The sequence below is a fragment of the Pelobates fuscus genome, chromosome 4, assembly GCF_036172605.1.
Source record: "Pelobates fuscus isolate aPelFus1 chromosome 4, aPelFus1.pri, whole genome shotgun sequence".
Lineage (NCBI taxonomy): Eukaryota > Metazoa > Chordata > Amphibia > Anura > Pelobatidae > Pelobates > Pelobates fuscus.
Window position 1 is genome coordinate 226,488,444 of NC_086320.1, and position 21,251 is coordinate 226,509,694.

The 21,251-nt window shown below is 42.7% G+C and overlaps 1 protein-coding gene across 1 annotated transcript in view; it reads left to right on the forward strand.

The window, feature by feature from the left end:
* Positions 1–21,251, forward strand: part of RECK (reversion inducing cysteine rich protein with kazal motifs) — a 203,355-nt gene that overhangs the window by 85,861 nt on the left and 96,243 nt on the right. The window contains exons 4-8 of the mRNA XM_063451924.1: positions 6,470–6,506; positions 12,545–12,630; positions 17,858–17,905; positions 19,394–19,427; positions 19,627–19,824. Of these exons, the coding sequence (XP_063307994.1) occupies positions 6,470–6,506; positions 12,545–12,630; positions 17,858–17,905; positions 19,394–19,427; positions 19,627–19,824 (403 nt within the window). The remainder of the gene's footprint in view (positions 1–6,469; positions 6,507–12,544; positions 12,631–17,857; positions 17,906–19,393; positions 19,428–19,626; positions 19,825–21,251) is intronic.

The following is a 21,251-nucleotide window of genomic DNA, read 5'->3' on the forward strand; positions in this document are numbered from 1 at the left end:
ACGGGCCGGATACGGTAGCACGGCTGCGGAGTGTCGCAGGCTCATAAGGGCCGCTGAGTTCTGTGTTTCTGTTGTAGGGGTCATCTCTGCCACTTCTCTTCATGATGTGTGGCCTCTGAGCCGCTTGTGTTGCGGTGTTGGTCAGGGAGAGGTGCTTGGTGTTGCGCTGGTAGCCGGAAACTGGGTCAAACGCTTGTTTAGTGTGTTTTAAGGTCCCTGTATTGCTTGTGTGCGGGTGGAAGCATGTGACTCTCAGGGCTCTCTGGTATCTGAATTGCCTGACGGCCATTTTAGATGCTCGGGGTACCTGCTTATAATATCTGCGTCTCGCCGCTGGTCTTATCCATGAGGCCACCGTTAGGTCAGCTTGTCGGTGGGTTACCCCTCGGCTTAGCAGGGCTTTCTTGAGGCCTGCGCATAGCTGGTCAAACACTGCCAAAGGGGATATATGTGCTTGTGGGCGGTTGCTCCGTTTAGTAGATCTCGGCTGGGCGGCCATTTTGACTGTACTTTGTGGGCCCGTTGTCCTGCCATGTCTTGTGGCTATGTTGCACGCTTTCCTTGCTGTCTGTGTGGCCAGAAGGGACCGGGATATCCCCCACCGGTCCGGGGGCGGGGGAGGGTAGGCTGTGCTGGGATTGCTTGTGGGCTCGTGCGTCGAAGGGTGCGGCCGTCTCCCCCCTGCTTCGGCCCCAGTTGGAGCTCCGTATTCCCGGCTTTGGCATGCACCGGAGTGGTGTCATCGTGCTCAGCGGGGCGTCCCCGACGTGGGTGGCGCACCCTCGAGCAATTTCGAGCTTCATAGCCTCCATTTTTTGCCGTTTTCTGCCCACCGGGCCGGAGCTCGTGTCAGATGCGTCTGCACGGCTCGGTGGTCAGACTCCGCCCCCCTATGTGACCACTTTTATTGTTAAAATTTAAAATGATAGGGTTGGATGGGGTGGTCTGTGGTGCTTTTGTCTTTGTATAGTAAAAGTTTTGTCAGCGTTATCAGCACATCGTCCGCATAGGCTGAGGTTTTGTACTCTTCCCCCACAGACACAGCAAGCACTATCAGTTGTCTTTCTTCTCTCCCACCCTCTCTGTGGTCTACAAATTGATACAATACTTACCACTCTCCACGTATCCTATAAGCTATACAGGGATTGTACTGCTGTATACCATCCATACTAGAGCTAGTTTAAGCTCTAGTACACGTAAGTAGGATTACTATAGACCCTTTTTTCCTGATATTCACCATCTGTACCAGACGTATTGCACCATTATTTTCTCCACATACGGATCCAAAAAAAGCTGACTCCATTTGGTCCACACAAAGAATATTCCCCTACACAGGCCATTGGCTGTCCATCTGGCATAATTAAGGACTTTGTTTTGGTATCTCTCTTTTTTAAGGTTTTTCTTAAGATTTACCACCACATTTTGGACTTTGTTTACCATTAGCTGTTCTAAAGTCTGTTTTGGCGCAACCTTTATTTGTCTTGTCCTTTGTACTATCCTTGTCAATAGGGCTTAGAGGAAACCCTATTTCTAAACTTGCTGCCTCTTATTCTTAGTTATAGTATTGGTTTATTTTAACGCTGTTTCCTTTGTTTTTGTACTCCTGAGGAGAAGCGTAGTTTGCGGACCTGTGTGCGGGGAGATATACCTCCAGAAGACGATATTTGCCTCCCTTGTTCACATGGGCATAAAAGAAGCCCTTGGAGCATTGTAACGATCGAAGATATCTGTACGAGAGCAGTTCCTTCAGACGTCTCCTGGCTTGCATCAATTCCCCGTATACTTCCATCAGAGGAGTTCATTTATGCTGGAGTTTGAAGTTTGAGATGGATTTGTAAAGGTCAGCCATCTCCTGTAGAGCCGCTTTTTTTTTTTGTGCGGCAAAATGTCTGAGCGTGCCTCGAATGACGCTCTTGTGGGCCTCCCAGATTGATATTGGTGACGTCTCTCCCAATCCATTTTCCTGAAAGTAAAGGTCCAAAGCTTGGAAGACCTGCTTCCTAACCTCGAAATCTAACAATAGAGGCTCCTTGAGCCTCCATGTCCAAGTCGTGGGTCGAAATAAGGGGGATTCGAGATTTATGTTGACTGGCCCATGATCCGACATTATGAGGTAGACCCATCAATTAATTTCTGGAAGTGTGTCTGGTGGTGTGAGGGAGGCATGATGAGCACTTGCATTAGTTTTGCACACTGGTCCCTCGCGGCCCGCTCTGTAGTGACATCATGCATCATTAGGAGCTGTGTGTAGGACTTGGTTGTCTAGTACAACATGGCAGTCGATGGGGTGTGTCAGCAGGCCAGATCCCATTATTGGCAGCAATTAGTTGCTCGGCCAGTGTAATGCAGGGGCAAGGTCATGGTTGCAGACCCCTGATGTAAACTTTCAAGGTATCTGTGGGGCATGAAAAAGTAAGATATGTGGGAGTATGAGTTGTAAGCAGGGAAAAAGAAGGTAAGAGCCCTCCCTATTGGATTAAGTGTGAGACAGCAATCTACCAAGTAGTAGCTGTGCAGGAGTGTGTGGACCCCATGAAGGAAGAAGGAAGAAGGAATCCAATGGGCAGGATTAAGTTCCAGGGGGGTTTAAAGTAACCTCCCATGAAAAAGAGGCCTTCACTGAATGTTTCTAGCAATTAGAGAGCAGAGACCAGAAAATACTTTTGTCCTCTATTTGGTAAATAAAGGGTAATGAAAACACAATACAAGGGTGCTGTAACTTGCAAATCCTTTGCTTTTTAAAAGATCATCACAACCGGTCTCTGGGGTCTCACTGGGTTTAACAACAGGAAATAAAGTCTTATCGAGCATGCAGATTTCAGGTAGACCAAGTATGTTGAGAAATTCAGTTACATCAGCAAGGGACCTTATGCAGGCATCTTGTTACCCATTGTGGCTGCAAGGGCTAATAAGTGCCACGTGTACCGAACCTGGAATAGAGAGTAATAGAACTTTAGTAAAGGGTTGAGGGCCATGAACATTTGCAGCATGATAAACAGGTGGGTGGAACGGGCTTTCTGCATTATGACCTCCTTAGTTGTGCAGTCTTGAAAGCAACATATGACACCTCTTGATGGAGACGTGATAGGAGATTTAATGTGAAGGGCCATTTATTGTGAAGTGGTCAAATTTTAGTGGGGTCTTGGATGACTTAATCAAAATGTGGTTGAAAAGCAGGGTGAGCGGGGTCTTGAGCCTCTCCAAATTCCCTAATATGAGTGTTAAGTCTTCTACTTGCAGTGTCCAAGTCCTCAAGGTGGGTGGGGAGATCTGCAATGCGTATGGCCTGTTGATTGACGATGTCAAAGGTGGGACAATGTGAGTCAAGGCCTGTTATCTCGAGAGCTGACATGCAGCCTTCAAGGGACACAACTGTGGAGTCGATGTCTAAAAATTCAGAGAGGAAGGACTACTTAGCTTCTTTCATCAATGCTCCATCCTCTTGCTTAACCCCTTAAGGACCACACTTCTGGAATAAAAGGGAATCATGACATGTCACACATGTCATGTGTCCTTAAGGGGTTAAGCAAGGAGACAAAAAGGCTATACTAGTCAGGACTTGAGTGCATGGCCATATTAAGAGCAAATTGGGCCTCGTGTTGACAATTATGATGGGCCTAATTACAGAATCTTATTGGCAGGAATCACTAAAACAGTTATACCTCCCAAGTGTCATGTATATGGTGGAGGTGGTCACATGTAATAGCTATCAGAAAACATATACCCTATGCTAATTTCTCACTTTCAAGTCAATCCATACTCCCTAACAGTAGTGTCTGGTGAAGCAGGATTTTGGTGGGTGGGGTAAAAGGGTAGGCCACTGATATGAATCACATAACCAGAACCGCCCAAAGGGACATATATGCCCCAAAAAGGGGGAGTGTCTGCACAAAGAGATAGATGGTCTTTCCGTCTTTGAAATACATTTGTCTCCGTTCCTCCCAAATAGCATCTCTCCCTAGAAGGGAAAGGCACAAATACTATTTTTGGAATAGGATCTGCCTCACAGGATCATTGAAAACACTATTGATTATATTACATTGTAAGACTCAGAACAAAATTCACTGATATTCTAGAAGTAAGTATCTACCAATTTCTATTTGACTGTATTCCTCCAAATCTTCCATCCATTGATAGTAAAGCCCTAGAGAACAAGGTCAAGGCTACTGCAGAGTGTTCTGCCACTAGAAGCCACATAAGCTGTACACAGGTTATTGACACCTGCATTGTCAATTTGTAGAGTGGTTTGAAGTTTCTTTCCAAGGAGCATTTTGAAGACCCCAAATCCTCCCAACTTTCATAATCAATATCTCTTTTTGCTGTGAAGAGATAAAATGAGACAATTGTGTCCTAATTGGCTAAAGAGCAGGGACCTATATCCACAGGAGGTACATTATCATCTCTAGAATAGAACAACTCACCCCACCAGGAGGTCTAGTACTTTTTGAAACTAGCCAGCTTCCTTAAGATCCTGATTCTGCCAGGCAAATAAATAACAGGACATCAGGACTAGGACTAAAGCCTGCAGCAGCTTAGCAAACTTATCAAATCCCTCAAACTGGACTCTAAGTACCAAAACCAATTCATCTAAATTACTTGCTTCCAGTTCATATCTGCTGCACCTTTTGTCTTGCAATCTAATACATTGCTGTTCCTGAGAAATGGCAATGTTTACATTTTTCCTAACCCGCACCTCTAATGTTGTCAGACTGATAGCCACTTAGTGGTGTTTTCCATTGAATACCTTTGACTTATTGAAAGCCTTCATGTTCAGTGTCATTAAACAAAGCATGATGATGCCAGTTTATTCCAATGCTTTACCTAGAGTCTCCAATGCTTCTCTATGCGAAGTGTTGGATTGAAAAAAGGGGGAGCAACCTTGGTGATTTTAATCAAAAAGGGCCGCAGTAAACTAAACACAGTAAGAAAAATGCTAACATTAAAAATACATATATTTATTTAAACGTTAGAGTGTTCATTTAAAGGGACACTATAGTCACCAGAACAACTACAGCTTATTGGAGTATAGCCTGTTGCTGCGGTCTTTTTGCTGTGAACACTGCCTTTGTAGAGAGCAGCAGTGTTCACATTACTGACTAAAAACACCTCTAGTGGCCAATCCTCTGATGGCCACTAGAGGTGCTTCCTGGGTCAGTGCTGCACAGTGTGCAGCACTGACGTTCAGCGTCTCCACCCTCTGCCTGGAGACACTGAAGTTTCTCCATAGAGATGCATTGATTCAGTGCATTACTAGGAGAAGATGCTGATTGGTGAGGGCAGCGTTTGACCGCGGCCGCACCCTGCCTCCATTTTTGACAATTTTTATTGATCTTTCTTAAGTGTTATTGTACATTAATCACACTTTCTAAACTGGAAATTACATAAATATAAGTATATGCCAATAACTGGTAAAAATGCTCTGTGTTGCACTTGAATTCAGAATAATGAAAAAACTTGCAAACCTTTCTACACTCATTCACACATCTATAGATTACACATTGTCATATGCCTATTACATAAAACTAGCATTGTTTGCCTGGTTGAACTGGATTATGATGTTATTCACTAAACCTCTAATGTAATGTTTAAAGAAAATGGAGTATCTCATTATACCTTTAAATAAAACATCGAAAAACACCCATGACTTGTATAAACCTTTTTTATGTGATGCTCTAGTTTCTTACACAATATATACCAAAGACATATCACAATGTAGTTCAGACAGTCCAGGCACAGCCAGGGCATACCATGCAAATAAGGAGGAAAACAAAAACATTATATCAGTTTCTTCTCATCCACTATGTTCAATGGCAGAAAAGGACAACATTTATAACAATGAATGACTGGGAGCCAAGGTTGGGGGTGCCTGGTCCAGGACAGATGTGTGTACTACTTTGAATATTATTTTCACACCTTGCTAAAACATATTTGCTAACTGTAGGGGATAAGTAAAGAGAGTATTCAAAATTCTGGGAGATGTCAGTTTCCATTTATGTAAACAAATCTATATTCCATAATCCTGGAAGAAATCATATCTGCAGAAGAGCACTGGATGAGACTATATCTTTCTCCACAATAATTATTTTGGTAGGGCTGTATTATTGTAAATGATTGGAATGAATAAATACCTTAAAATTAACACAACAAATGGCTGTCTCTCTCAAGCTCTAACAGCTTATCTGCTTGTACACAACTAGTAAGTGTGCTAGGTTCTTTTTTGTTGTTTTCCCCCCCCAAGTAACTAATTTGGAAATGTATGTTTATTTTGTTCTCACGCTATTGTTGTCAGAAGGTGTCATTGCGCTATGTAACAAGCAAATGGGGTTGGAATATTATTAAAACTACTTTTGTCGCTATTAACCTTATTATTGTATACATGCAATATTTTGTTTTTTAATAAAATATGTGAGAGAGTATCCAGCATTTGTTATTTTGGAAGTAATTTGCTTGACATTTGGTTCATTTTCAGACAGAAGTATGGACCTGCATGAATTCCTCATTGCCTGGTAAGAATCAAAAACAAACAACATGCCAGGAGTGCATGTCTATAGCTATCTATGTATAAACCTCAGTCTGTTCATCTGTCTGTCTATATCTATGCTGGGTATATTGCATATTGCTCAGGTCTGCTTTCCATAAATACTACACCATTAAAGGACCAGCACTCTTGCACTTCTCAAACAAACATCATTAATCCGTCAATAATTGCTGTCAGCATTTCTGTTCTACAGACAGGTTAACATAACAAGCAATGTTTGGGCCCTCTCTCAAGATCAAATGATAACCCTCAAAACACAATATTTATAGAAATATAAAACCAGTGAATTACTCACCGATTAGCACGACCACCTATGTGTGTACAGTCAACTGTGAAGATGTAGGACAGCTTTTGGTTACCATTGGATAACAATCTTTATCTCGGGAAAGTCAATATAAAGTGGACGGCTGATAGCAATATGGTTACTTAGGATATTTTACTATTTCCTTTTAATGCATTTGTAGATACAGTTTCACAGTTAGTGTGCTGGCAATTTTTTTATATATGTGTTTTACAAGCAGAGCAATATTGGCATATTTATCTATACTACAGTGACCTTACAGAGATGTGATCTATTAAAATCTATTAAGAGGTTCAATGTCATGCCTGGTAGTTTACTGAAGCTGATTTTAAAAAGAAAATACTCCAACACGAAAGGGATTTTGGGACATTAGTATACAATCACCTTAAAATCCTTTGAACTCACTATGTAATACCTTATAATCAAAGAGGGTGTTGTGCAGTACAAGAAGCATTGTCTTAATATAGGACTCTACTATCTATCCTAAAGTAAATAGAAAGACAAAAAATAACTAGGCTGTCACTAGTACCTCCAGAGTACCATGGTTGGAAAGTTAAAGGGTTAACATACTGAAGTGTAGGCCTCTCACAAGTTCCTTGAATTATTAAGGGAAATTGTCAGCCTTCTGAAATTTATTCACATTTTTAAAGTAAATTTAATTAAGTTGGCTAGAATAGAGTTGGCTAGAATAGAGATTTTTCTTCCACAAAGTCTGTTTATAAGTGCATATTGTGCAATACTCTTTAGTGAATAAATCTCTTAGCATTGACTTATGCTTAAATTTCATTTGAGATCAGTTTTCTTGTGGAATTACATGTGGTAGAGTTAGTGGTGGACGTAACATAGGACGGTTCTCACGATGGGATATAGGAAAATACTGTGTGACTGAGGATGAAAATAGTAAAGCTGACTGACGCTGAAGGCCTAATAAAGTAAACAACACTAAATTGCAGGGGGGGAGGGTTTTTTACTTTTCAATTATTTTTTAATATTAATTAAAAAAAAATAAAAAAGTACATTAAGTATATTTGCTATATTGTACGAAACAATACAATAATAACAAAACGGTGGATACAAATGGAATTGAACATCCAAAGACGTCATATGTCAGCAGAAAAGAAAAAAAAATTGTGTATATGAATAACATTAAGGATACATAGAATGACAGAGAATGTCTTGTATGTCCTTATTTCTACATGGTGATCAATGAAATAGAGAAGTTGTTAAGCATTAAGAAAATTGCAGTTTTTTAAAAGTTAAACTGAAAGAAATTAACGAATAAAGCATCATGTGGGACAAGATGTGAAAAAATTACCGAAAAGGTGAAAGGTGGAATAATGTTTTAAATTAAATCGGAGACCTTATATTTGGGGAATAAAATACACATAGAACTTGCAAATCAATGTGACTCCGTACTTCACTTTGGAGCAGTTAGGTCATTACTGGTGATTTATAGTTTAAATTAAAAAAGACCCAAAATATGTAATTCTTTCTGGTAAATAAAAATGGCAGTTGAGTATTTTTGCAAAATAAATCTATATTAAAATGACTGGAAGATAGGTTATATCATTTGCTACATATATTATTATATTCACTCTATTATTAATTCAGTTTTCTTTTCATAGCTGGCTATGAAAACTGCATCAGAGTAAATGCTTGTTAGACAACATTTGCAGTGCTGTCTCAATTAATAATTTTTGTCTGAACTGCTGCAATCGTCTTATCCATCTTTCATGCATTTCAGCTTTACATTGTACAACTAATGCAAAATGTGTCAAAAACAATCTTTTTCTTCTTTTTGTAACTCAATCTTTACTCTTTGCTCAGTCTTTTTTTTGTGCATTTATTCATTTTAATTCTCTCTTTTTCATAAATTGGACTAGTAGCTTTGTGTTTTATATTTCTTAAGGTATAGAACTGAAATGTCCATCTGGCCACGTGATTTCCAATTTGGCACAGATTTAATACTGAGCAAAATGCCAAATGCCCAAAGGAGGACATTTTCATGTCAAGTCGTTGGACTGGATATGTTACTAGGGGCAAGTGTGTTTTAGGACATTTTAGATCACATCATTTACTATTAACTATTTATGAAAAATCGCCAATTGCCATTTACATGCCAATTTCCAAGAGGTTTAAAGGTAATAGGAGAGATTTGTCAAGTCAAAACAGGTGTTATTTTGAGAGCATATATTTCAAATGATGGTATATAAGGAATCCACCTCCCAAGAATAAGCAGTCTCGTAACCAAGTCAGTCCAGAAAAAGGGGAGGGTTCATTGATGTTGACATGGATATTGGCCAGGAAAAGAAAATTACGGTAAGTATTGTAACAATTTTCTGTTTAACTGACCAATCCATCACAGCATCACCTATGGGACTTCCCAAGCAATAGTAAAAGGGTGGGTGATAAAAAAAATAAAATAATAATAATTACACCATATCAATGTTAAACCAAATTTAATCAAACGTTAGTTGCGGAATTAAGGGCATTTCTTCCAAATGAGGAGGCAGATGAGCCTGAAAAGTGTAGGCGATAGTGCATCACAAAAGTGTTTGAAGATGACCAGGATGCAGCCCTACAAATTTCTTCTATAGAAATATCCACCAAAAAGGCAGAGACAGCCCTAGTCGAGAGAGCTTTAAAACCTTCTGGCAGCAGTTTGCCGGCAACTCTGTAAGCATTATGAAACGCCGAAGTAATCCAACTCCTGATAGTAGAAACAGAGGCAGATATACATTTATGGTAACCAAAAGGTACAAATAAAAAGTGTATTTGACTTTCTAGATTCTTTAGTACGATCAAGTAAATGCGTAAAGACCTTGCCACATCCAAAGTTTGCCAAAGGGATTCTTCTTCAGAAGAAGGGTTTTCCAATAAAGAAGGTAGGATAATCTCCTGGTTCAGGTGATATTAGGAAAGGAACCTTTGTAACCTTAGATGCATCTTATCTACAACAAATTGAGTAAAAGGATGATCAAATGAAAGCGCTTGTAATTCTGAAGCTCTCCTTGCTAAAGGTGATGGCATCATGGAAAACACATTTCAGCGTTAAAATCCATAAAGTTGAAGAATCCATAGACTCAAATGGTGTGCCTGTCAAACTATGTAAAACTGTAAGCAAGTCCCATGCTGGGATGAAGTTTTTAACAGATGGTCTAATTCTCATCGTTTCTTTGATAAAACATGTAATCATAGGATAGCTGAAAAACACAGATAAATGTACTTTAAGAAAACTAAAGCTCAAACCTTTATTCACACCATTTTGTAAAACTTACAACAAATCAGAAAGATTAAGGGTTTCAGAAACTTTCCTGAGATCACCATAAGCTTTCCAGATTCTACAGTATACTTGACATATTGTGATTTCTAGCTTTGAGAATAGTCTCCACTACATAATCTGATAAGCCTCTAGTTTTCAGAAAGTTCTTCTCAATCTGCAGGCCTTCAGATGGAGTCTTACATGATCTTTGTAGAGAACTGAGCCCTGTGATAATAGGTACCTCTTGATTTGCAGTTCCCAAGGAACTCCTTGTGACAGACTAAACAGCAGTGGAAACCAAGGTCTTCTTGGCCAATGAGGAATCATTGCTATCACTTTCATTTTACTTCTCTCTATTAATGGAATGGGAGGGTAGAGAGGCTAAACTCCGCAGGGATGCCATAATGAAAAACTAATGGCAGGTGACATTTTGATTAAAACAGTTGTGCTCCCTAATAGCTGGAGGACATGAATAAAGACTGCTTATTCTGGGGAGGTGGATTCCTTATATACCATCATTTGAAATTTAGATTCCTGTTTTATCAATGAGAGGGATATATATATGTATATATTCTTTTTTTTTTTTTTAAACAATGAAAGTGCCCTTATATACTTTTTAGTTTTTCTTTTTTCATGTTTTAGACCAAAATAGCCCCAAAAAACTGTTACATTCTCCTTGAATTCACTTTGAATTACAGAACTGTTTCTATGTTTTTCTATCTAACCTTCTGCATAAACCTAGTAAGCCTGGCTTATAATCTCTTCATATATCACACGGTGTCAGGGCCCTGCTCTCCAGCCTCCTTACCTCATGCTCCCATGCTGGGCCGGCGCTCCCTATTGACTGCTGCTTGGGGGGAGGAGGGCTGGCCCTGGCTTTCTGTTTGTGCCGCGGCTATCTCTCCATTAACTTGCTTAGAACATTGGCTAAAAAATAAAGTACAAAGAGTTGTCATTAATGATACATTTTCCAGCTGGACAGAGGTGGCAAGTGGTGTCCCTCAGGGTTCTGTTCTGGGACCCCTTCTATTTAAAATTTTTATAAATGATCTTGAAAAAATAATTGAAAGTCATGTTTCAGTGTTTGCAGATGACACAAAACTCTGTAAAGTAATATAATGTGAGCAAGATATTACTTTGCTGCAGAGGGATTTAGATAGACTGGGGGACTGTGCACTCAAATAGCAGATTTAATGTTGAAAAATGCAGTGTTATGCACTTCGGCATAAAGAATGCACAAGCAACGTATACCCTTAATGGAAGTGAATTAGGGATAACAACACACAAAAAGGACTTGGGAATTGTTATAGACAACAAACTATGCAACAATGTGCAATGTCAATCAACAGTGGCTAAAGCCAGTAAGGTATTGTCATGCATGAAAAGGGGCATTCATTCTAGGACTGAGAATATCATTCTGAAATATAAAATTGAGGAATGTAGGTCCTACGCGTTTCGTTCCAACAGTGGAACTTCCTCAGGGACCAAATGGCAGTAATATTACAACACTAAAACCATATGTAACAAAATATTTTGTTACATATGGTTTTATATGGTTTTATTGTTGTAATATTACTGCCATTTGGTCCCTGAGGAAGTTCCACTGTTGGAACGAAACACGTAGGACCTACATTCCTCAATTTTATATTCAAAGCTGATGGTGCTTGTTCACCTTTTTATAATATAGCTGCTGATACTTTTTTTAACTTATACCTATTGGAGTCTTACTTTATATCTATCCCATTGGAGTGGAAGTGGGAGACAAAGCCACCCAACAACATCGGGGGAGGCACCCTTGAACGTATTATACGTCTCAATCTTGTGAGTGTATACAATTGTGGCGTATTACTGTCTTATTTTTACTGTTACACTATATATTGTTTTATGTTCCCTTTTTTTAGATTTTGCACAGCCGTATCCCACATGTTTTTTGTCTATTCTACATATGACCCTATTTGTAGTGTGAACCCGATTTTGTGCTATTCTGTCCTATTCTGCATTGTGGGCTTTATCTACTAAACTGTGTCCTAACGCACTGATATGATGTTTGAGTCTTTCCAGTAGGTGCTAGTTTTTGTTCCCAGCACTGGGAAAATTTAGGAAAGGCACCAGCATCTAGTCCATGCATTCGTGAAAACATATTTTTTTGTATACTTTGCAGTTCAAGGTAAAAAAAAACAATCAAGTGCAGAAAAAAATACTAATTCTTTGCAGAATAATTTTTTTAGGGCTATGAAAAGACTAAAATACACTATAGGTGCAGGGAATCTGCACCTATTTTGGGAATGCAAGGTTTCCTAGTAACCAGAATTTAATGCATTTACAATATTTGGTGGATTTCTATATAGCATATATGCTTTTTTTGTAGGTGCTACATTTAAATGTAACTGTACTTAATACCAGTGATTACATGTGTACCTGTCTTAATCATTTTGTTCTGAAGGTGTATCTAAGAAATCAGATGCCTGGGTTGGCCTTGGTTGCTGTGAGCTAGCAATAGCGGTGGAATGCCGCCGAGCCTGTAAACAGGTAAGAAGTATGTTAAACCCTTGTTTCACAACCACTGGTATGTGTATCCCAAGGGGCATGCACGCCAAAGGCAGTAGGCAAGCCATGTGCTGGCCGACTGGCAACCTTAGTGCCCACCAGCAGGTGGACGGCTGTGCACTAAGGCAGAGTAGACACCTGCTTATTTGGATGGCAGTTGCCTACTCTGCCCAATTACAAAGTTGTTTTTCTTTCACCAACCTTCAAATTGTAATGTGCTGTGGAACATGCTGGCACTATATAAATGCCAATAATAAATAATTAGCAATAAAAATTCTAAAATATTAACAATTAGCGTTTCTTTTAGTTCAAGCAAATAATTTCGGCATATATAAATACATTAAATATGTGCAGCAAATAAGGATTAACATAACATCTAATTTGGCATATAGTGACACAGTCTGTCTGCTTCAAATGACTGTACTTACCAATATTAGATTTGATGTTCAGTTGTCCCTTATTTATAGGCAGGATGAGGGCCAAAATAAGGAAATGTAGGAGTGTCGACTACATAAAAGGGACAGAATAGGATACAAAGCTTAGCTGACCTAATTGATTTTGCAATAAATGCACTACAATCTGATATAGGGTGCATCATTATTTTTGTTGCCTTGTAGAATTTGTAGGGAGTATTATCCCAGTTTGCACTATGAAATTGTACAGCTATGTTTCATATGGATGCAAACTGTACCACGTTTCTCCTGCATCATTGTTTTATACAGGTGTGTGTCCAGGGGCGGACTGAGAACCCTCAGGGCCCCTGGGCAAAATAAATCAAGGGCCCCCTGACAGGCCCCACCCATACTCCGCAGCAAGCGCCACCCATGTCCCGCCTCCATGCACCGCCTCCAGCCACATCCTACACAATCTTTAGACACAAGGAACAAAAGTGCAATAATCCCTTCGAGGCCCCAGTAGAGACTACAATTGAGGGCTAATGGGCCATGGAGGGGGGTCTTTCTAGCAGAGGCTATCTCAGTGTCATTTAGAGAGTGTGTTAGAAAGAATCCCCTCCAGGCCCTATTAGAGACTACAATTGAGGGCTAATGGGCCATGGAGGGGGGTCTTTCTAGCAGAGGCTATCTCAGTGTCCTTTAGAGAGTGTGTTAGAAAGAATCCCCTCCAGGCCCTATTAGAGACTACAATGGAGTCTAATAGGCTTGGAAGGGGGTCTTTCTAACAGAGGCCATCTAAGTGTCCCTGCTGGAAACAGTCGCCTCCAGGCCCCAGTAGAGACTACAATTGAGGGCTAATGGGCCATGGAGGGGGGGGGGGAGCATTCTAGCAGAGGCTATCTCAGTGTCCTTTAGAGAGTGTGTTAGAAAGAATTTCCTCCAGGTCCCATTAGAGACTACAATGGAGTCTAATGGGGCCTGGAGGGGGGTCTCTCCAACACTCTGGTTCCTATTCACAATATAGCAACACAACATAGCTCGCTGATACCTAGGCCAAGTTGGCCCCTCTTACCTTACCTTCTCACTCCCCCCCTCTTCTTACTCCCCCCTCACTCTCTTCTTACCCCCCTTCTTACTCTCCCCCTCTTCTTACTCCCCCCTCCCCCTCTTCTTTTTCCCCCCTCCCCCTCTTTCTTTCCCTCCTCCCCCTCTTCTTACTCCCACCTCTTCTTACTCCCCCTCACTCTCTTCTAACCCCTTCTTACTCTTCCTCCCTCTTCTTACTCCCCTCCCCCCTTCCCCCTCTTTTTACTCCCCCCCTCCCCCACTTCTTACTCCCCCCCTCTTCTTACCCCCTCCCCCCTCTTCTTACTCCCCCTCTTCTTACCCCCCTCCCCCTCTTCTTACTCCCCCTTTTCTTACCCCCTCCCCCTCTTCTTACTCCCCCTCCCCCTCTTCTTACCCCCCTCCCCCTCTTCTTACTCCCCCTTCCTCTTTTTACTCCCCCCTCCCCCTCTTCTTAGCCCCTCCCCCCTCTTCTTACTCCCCCTCTTCTTACCCCCTCCCCCCTCTTCTTACTCCCCCTCCCCCTCGTCTTACCCCCCTCCCCCTCTTCTTACTCCCCCTCTTCTTACCCCCTCCCCCTCTTCTTACTCCCCCTCCCCCTCTTCTTACCCCCCTCCCCCTCTTCTTACTCCCTCTTCCTCTTTTTACTCCCCCCTCCCCCTCTTCTTAACCCCTCCCCCCTCTTCTTACTCCCCCTCTTCTTACCCCCTCCCCCCTCTTCTTACTCCCCCTCCCCCTCTTCTTACCCCCCTCCCCCTCTTCTTACTCCCCCTCTTCTTACCCCCTCCCCCTCTTCTTACTCCCCCTCCCCCTCTTCTTAGCCCCCTCCCCCTCTTCTTACTCCCCCTCCCCCTCTTCTTACCCCTTCCCCCCTCTTCTTAGCCCCTCCCCCTCTTCTTACTCCCCCTCTTCTTACCCCCCTCCCCCTCTTCTTACCCCCTCCCCCCTCTCCTTACTCCCCCTCCCCCTCTTCTTACCCCCCTCCCCCTCTTCTTACTCCCCCTTCCTCTTTTTACTCCCCCTTCCTCTTTTACTCCCCCCTCCCCCTCTTCTTACTCCCCTCCCCCTCTTCTTACCCCCCTCCCCCTCTTCTTACTCCCCCCTTCCTCTTTTTACTCCCCCCTTCCCCCTCTTCTTACCCCCCTCCCCCTCTTCTTACTCCCCCTTCCTCTTTTTACTCCCCCTTCCTCTTTTTACTCCCCCTTCCTCTTTTTACTCCCCCCTCCCCCTCTTCTTACTCCCCTCCCCCTCTTCTTACCCCCTCCCCCTCCCCCTCTTCTTACCCCCTCCCCCTCTTCTTACTCCCCCTCCCCCTCTTCTTACCCCCTCCCCCCTCTTCTTAGCCCCTCCCCCTCTTCTTACTCCCCCTCTTCTTACCCCCCTCCCCCCTCTTCTTACTCCCCCTCCCCCTCTTCTTACCCCCCTCCCCCTCTTCTTACTCCCCCCTTCCTCTTTTTACTCCCCCCTCCCCCTCTTCTTACTCCCCTCCCCCTCTTCTTACCCCCTCCCCCTCCCCCCCTCTCTTACTCCCACTCCCCCTCTTCTTACCCCCTCCCCCTCTCTTACTCCCCCCCCCTCTTCTTACCCCCTCCCCCTCCCCCCTCTTCTTACTCCCACTCCCCCTCTTCTTACCCCCTCCCCCTCTTCTTACTCCCCCTTCCTCTTTTTACTCCCCCCTTCCTCTTTTTACTCCCCCTCCCCCTCTTCTTACTCCCCTCCCCTCTTCTTACCCCCTCCCCCTCTTCTTACCCCCTCCCCCCTCTTTTTACCCCCTCCCCCTCTTCTTACTTCCCCCTCCACCTCTTCTTACTCCCCCTCCCCTCTTCTTACTCCCCCTCCCCCTCTTCTTACTCCCCCCTCTTCTTACCCCCCTCCCCCTCTTCTTACCCCCTCCCCTCTTCTTACCCCCCTCCCCCTCTTCTTACTCCCCCTTCCTCTTTTTACTCCCCCCTTCCTCTTTTTACTCCCCCTCCCCCTCTTCTTACTCCCCTCCCCTCTTCTTACCCCCTCCCCCTCTTCTTACCCCCTACCCCCTCTTTTTACCCCCTCCCCCTCTTCTTACTTCCCCCTCCCCCTCTTCTTACTCCCCCTCCCCCTCTTCTTACTCCCCCTCCCCCTCTTCTTACTCCCCCCTCTTCTTACCCCCCTCCCCCTCCCCCTCTTCTTACCCCCTCCCCCTCTTCTTACTCCCCCTTCCTCTTTTTACTCCCCCCTTCCTCTTTTTACTCCCCCTCCCCCTCTTCTTACTCCCCTCCCCTCTTCTTACCCCCTCCCCCTCTTCTTACCCCCTCCCCCCTCTTCTTACCCCCTCCCCCTCTTCTTACTTCCCCCTCCCCCTCTTCTTACTCCCCCTCCCCCTCTTCTATTCCCCCTCCCCCTCTTCTTACTCCCCCCTCTTCTTACCCCCCTCCCCCCTCTTCTTACTCTTCCCTCCCCCCTCTTCTTACTCCCCCTCCCCCTCTTCTTACTCCCCCCTTCCTCTTTTTACTCCCCATCTTCTTACCCCCTTCTTACTCCCCCCCTTCTTACTCCCCCCTCTCTTCTTACTCCCCCCCTCTCTTCTTACCCCCCCTTCCTCTCTCTTCTTACCCCCCCTCTCTTCTTACCCCCCTTCCTCTCTCTTCTTACCCCCTTCCTCTCTCTTCTAACCCCCTTCCTCTCTCTTCTAACCCCCCCTTCCTCTCTTTTCTTACCCCCCTCCCTCTCTCTTCTTACCCCCCCTTCCTCTCTTTTCTTACCCCCCTCCCTCTCTCTTCTTACCCCCCTCTCTCTTCTTACCCCCTCCTCCCTTTATCTTCTTACCCCCTCCCTCTCTCTTCTTACCCCCTCCCTCTCTCTTCTTACCCCCTCCCTCTCTCTTCTTACCCCCTCCCTCTCTCTTCTTACCCCCCTCCCTCTCTCTTCTTACCCCCTCCCTCTCTCTTCTTACCCCCCTCCCTCTCTCTTCTTACCCCCCTCCCTCTCTCTTCTTACCCCCCTCCCTCTCTCTTCTTACCCCCCTCCCTCTCTGTTCTTACCCCCCTCCCTCTCTGTTCTTAACCCCCCCTCCCTCTCTGTTCTTAACCCCCCCTCCCTCTCTGTTCTTACCCCCCCTCCCTCTCTGTTCTTACCCCCCCTCCCTCTCTGTTCTTACTCCCCCTCTCTGTTCTTACCTCCCCCTCTGTTCTTACCCCCTCCCCTGTAGCGTGGCCGAGTTGCTCTCCGGTCCGCGGTGCCCGGCCGGAGTGATAGGAAGGTGCACACTAAGTGTGCACCTTCCTGTCAGTCCGGACGGGTACAGGAAACAGAAACTCCGCGCGGAACAGGAGTTTCTGTTTTCTGTACCCGGCCGGACTGACAGGAAGGTGCACACTCCTATCACTCCGGCCGGGCACCGTGGACCGCAGAGCAGCTCGGCCATGCTACAGGGGAGGGGAGGTGAGAAGCTGCAGCCGTCTGAGGCTCTTAAGAGAGCGCTCAGGCGGCTGCAGCATTTAAAGGGGCGGCCGAGCCGCCTGATGGCAGACCCCATCCCAGACGGGCCCTCGGACCATGTCCGAAGTGCGCGACCGGTCAGTCCGCCCCTGTGTGTGTCTATGTATGGATAAGAAATGTATGCAACCACAGCATCCCCTTGTTAAAGAAAATGTATTTCAGAAGTTGTTTTGCTTTGTTTGAATCACTTTGATATCTTGTATAAAACAAATACATTGAGAAATCTGTATGTGGTTGATTATTAATATTGACGGTATTTTTTATTTCAATTGTAGGCATCTTCAACAAATGATATATCAAAGGTTTGCAGGAAACAGTATGAGGTATGAGTCGAAATCTGCACCAAAGTCTTTAAAGGGTTAATATTGATTATTCACCATGCTTGAATATAATGCTGCATAATACTAAATAAATCATATTTATCAAGGGGAAAATAATGCACGCAATACATGCTCTAAAGTTTTTATGTACGATTCCAAGGAAGTGTACTAATGAAAAATATTGTAATGTCACTTCGCCATCTACTGGTTTAGAGAGGTACTGTTTAGTGGCAAAGACATTTAGAGAGTGCCAAAATGTTATCTGATTCAGGCAAAAAGTATGTTGATATGAATTGATTTTTGTGATCATTACACATTTCAATTACAGTGACTTTTCATGTACATGTTACTAATAATTACAAATGCAGAAGAGTTATTGAAGCATTTTTACATTTAAAGGGACACTGTAGGCACCCAGACCAATTCAGCTAATTGAAGTGGTCTGTGTGCTGTGACCCTTATGCACTTAGTGCTGCAATGTTAAACATCAGAGACAGAGACAGCCCCTAGAGGGCTTCCGGAATCCAAATTGACATCCGTTGTCAGATTTTCCTCATAGGACGGCATTCAATGACGTCGGTGGAAGAGTGTGGGCAAGGCCTGACCCAGCACCGATGGTCATTGGTGCTGGATTCAGGTGAGTGGCTGAGGGGGTTTTAACCTCTTCAGCCCCGCAGGAGGGGGAAACTCCAGGAGCCTATAGTGCCAGGAAAACAGCTTTGTTTTCCTGGCACTATAGGATCCCTTTCAGCAGTGAATATTATGGTATCTCGAGTATTATTTAAAAAAAATAACATGGCATTAGTATTAGTGGAATTTATAACACAGTCATTTGCTATAGATGTACTACTAGAATATATGCACATTGGTGCTGTACCCCCTGATGGCAGCCTTGCATAGGGTATTAGTGAGAAAAGGACAATGGCTTCTAAAGAAAACTGTCCTAAACAATGGACAAGAGGAATGTGAATATTGGAGCCTTATAGTGAATATTTCCTATCTAACCCACCCAGAGTCACGTCACACTCTTAACCTCACCATCCTTGTTATCTCCACCTATTCATGATGTTTGACTAAATGGGTACATACATGGGTCTGCACTCTAACCACATGTGTTCCACTGGATAAGTAAAAATTATGTAAAAGCAAGTGGTCAGTCATGACCATTGTTTACTGACAGTATGCTGCTCAGAAGGCTAGAACTTTGACGAAATTAGTGATTTTGTGATCCATTTCTCTCCCTTTCTTTTTGTATTACATTATGGATTAACCTAGCCACTCTTCACAGGTTATTATTGCTTAAATGTATTTTGTATTATGTATTATGTTGAAATGAGAGACCAACTGCTATTACAACTGCTGCGTATTGCTAATATCTGTTAATTCGTTCTTACATCAATATTTCATAGTGTTCTTGAGCAGCCATAAAATGCTTTATCTGACATTATTGAATTGTAAAATGTTAATAATGTTCTCTTGTTTTGCTTTTAGACTGCACTTCTTAGCTGCATTAATAGAAATGAAAGTAAGTTTTCTTGTATTGCCTTTTTAAATGATCAATTGTGTAGATAATGTATCCATGCAAATTATAAGGTAACAAAACCAAGACTGTTAAAAGGCAGAACATATTTAAGGAATGAAAAGAGCAGTATCTGGTTTATTTAATGTTTTGTTAAACATAGCTGTTGGCTTTTCATCCTTATGTTTCTCTGTTTTGTTTTCAGTGGGATCAGTTTGCTGTAGCTATGCTGGTCGTCATACAAACTGCCGGGAGTACTGCCAAGCCATATTCCGTACAGATTCCTCGCCAGGACCATCACAGATCAAAGCGGTAGAAAATTACTGTGCTTCCATCAGTCCAACACTAGTGCAGTGCGTTAATAACTACACTCAGTCATACCCAATGAGAAATCCCATTGACAGTAAGTTTAACACCATTCTCTTGTATATTTCGGTAGGCATGTTCTAATAAAAAGAAAAGAAACCGTAGACATTAAAGGGACACGTTAGTAACCAAAACAACTTTAGGTTAGTGAAGCAGTTTTGGTGTATAGATCATGCCCATGCAATCTCACTGCTCAATTCTCTACTATTGAAGAAGTAAATCACTTTTATTTCTGTCTAAGCAGTTCTGGCCACACGTCCCCTTACTGTGACTGACATAGCCTGCATGGAAAAAAAAAAATGGTTTCACTTTCAATCAGATGTTAACTTTACAATTTTTTTTTATCTCCTCCTCTGTAAATTGAACTTTAATTACATACATCAGTCTCCTGCAGATTCTAGAAAGCTATTAACAGAGAAATGCTAAATTAAACAGAATTTGCCATAAAGGAAATGTAAAGATTAGATAGCTCTTTACAAGAAGTGTTTAGGAAGGCTGTGTAAGTCAGAAGCAGGTACATGTGACTAGAGCTGCAAAACAAAGTAATTCACCTTCTAAATGGCAGAGAATTGAGCAGTGAGACTGCAGGGGCATGATATACACAACAAAACTGCATAATTAAGCTAAAGTTATTTTGGTGACTATAGTGTCCCTTTGCTCCTTTTTATGGTTGCAATTAGTACTAAGTTACTGATGAAATAGTGAGTTGTTAGTAAATTTATAAATTGCTCAAACTATATTTACAATTATAATTTATATTAGAACTAGTTTAGCATGTTGCCTGATATCACGTTAATGTGTGCTTGTAAAATACTTAATTCCAGCAAGTGATATTTACCTTATCTTTAATTTTTATTCACCATTTATCACATAAGTGCATTCACTGTATAATTTTTGGGTGGTCAAATATAAACAAAGAACATTAGACAGACTGTTTCTACTGTGAATTTTGTTGCATACTGTATATTAGAATTCAACTTTTTTTTTTCTAATTCTTTATTTTTGTTGTGCACAAATAAACAAACAGCCTCAGTACGCCACAACAGCGGTATCGAGGTATATAGAAATTCAATATGCAATATGCAAAGAGGTAACATTTGATATTTAGGCACAAATGTTTTTAAAGGGTAAGCTATAGATAAGTCAGGCTAGTGAGTTCAAGAACAGTAGGCTAAGTTGAGCTGACAATTTAGGTTATTTAGTTAGGACAGGAGTAGTCAAACGTGTTATAAAACTTGCACATTAACTATAAGAACAGCGAGTTGCGTTTAACAGGTGCTAGGCAAGTATAGGTTAATATACCACTGGCCCCTGCAGTGGCCCTCCAAGGCCAAGGCGTGGAAGGTGAGAATAGTAGAGTGAAAGAAAACTAAGGCATAAAGAAAGAGATAAACCATGAGTTGAAGCACATAACCATATACATATTCATCTTTTGAGCCCATGTGGGCGTTTGAGTTACAGGTA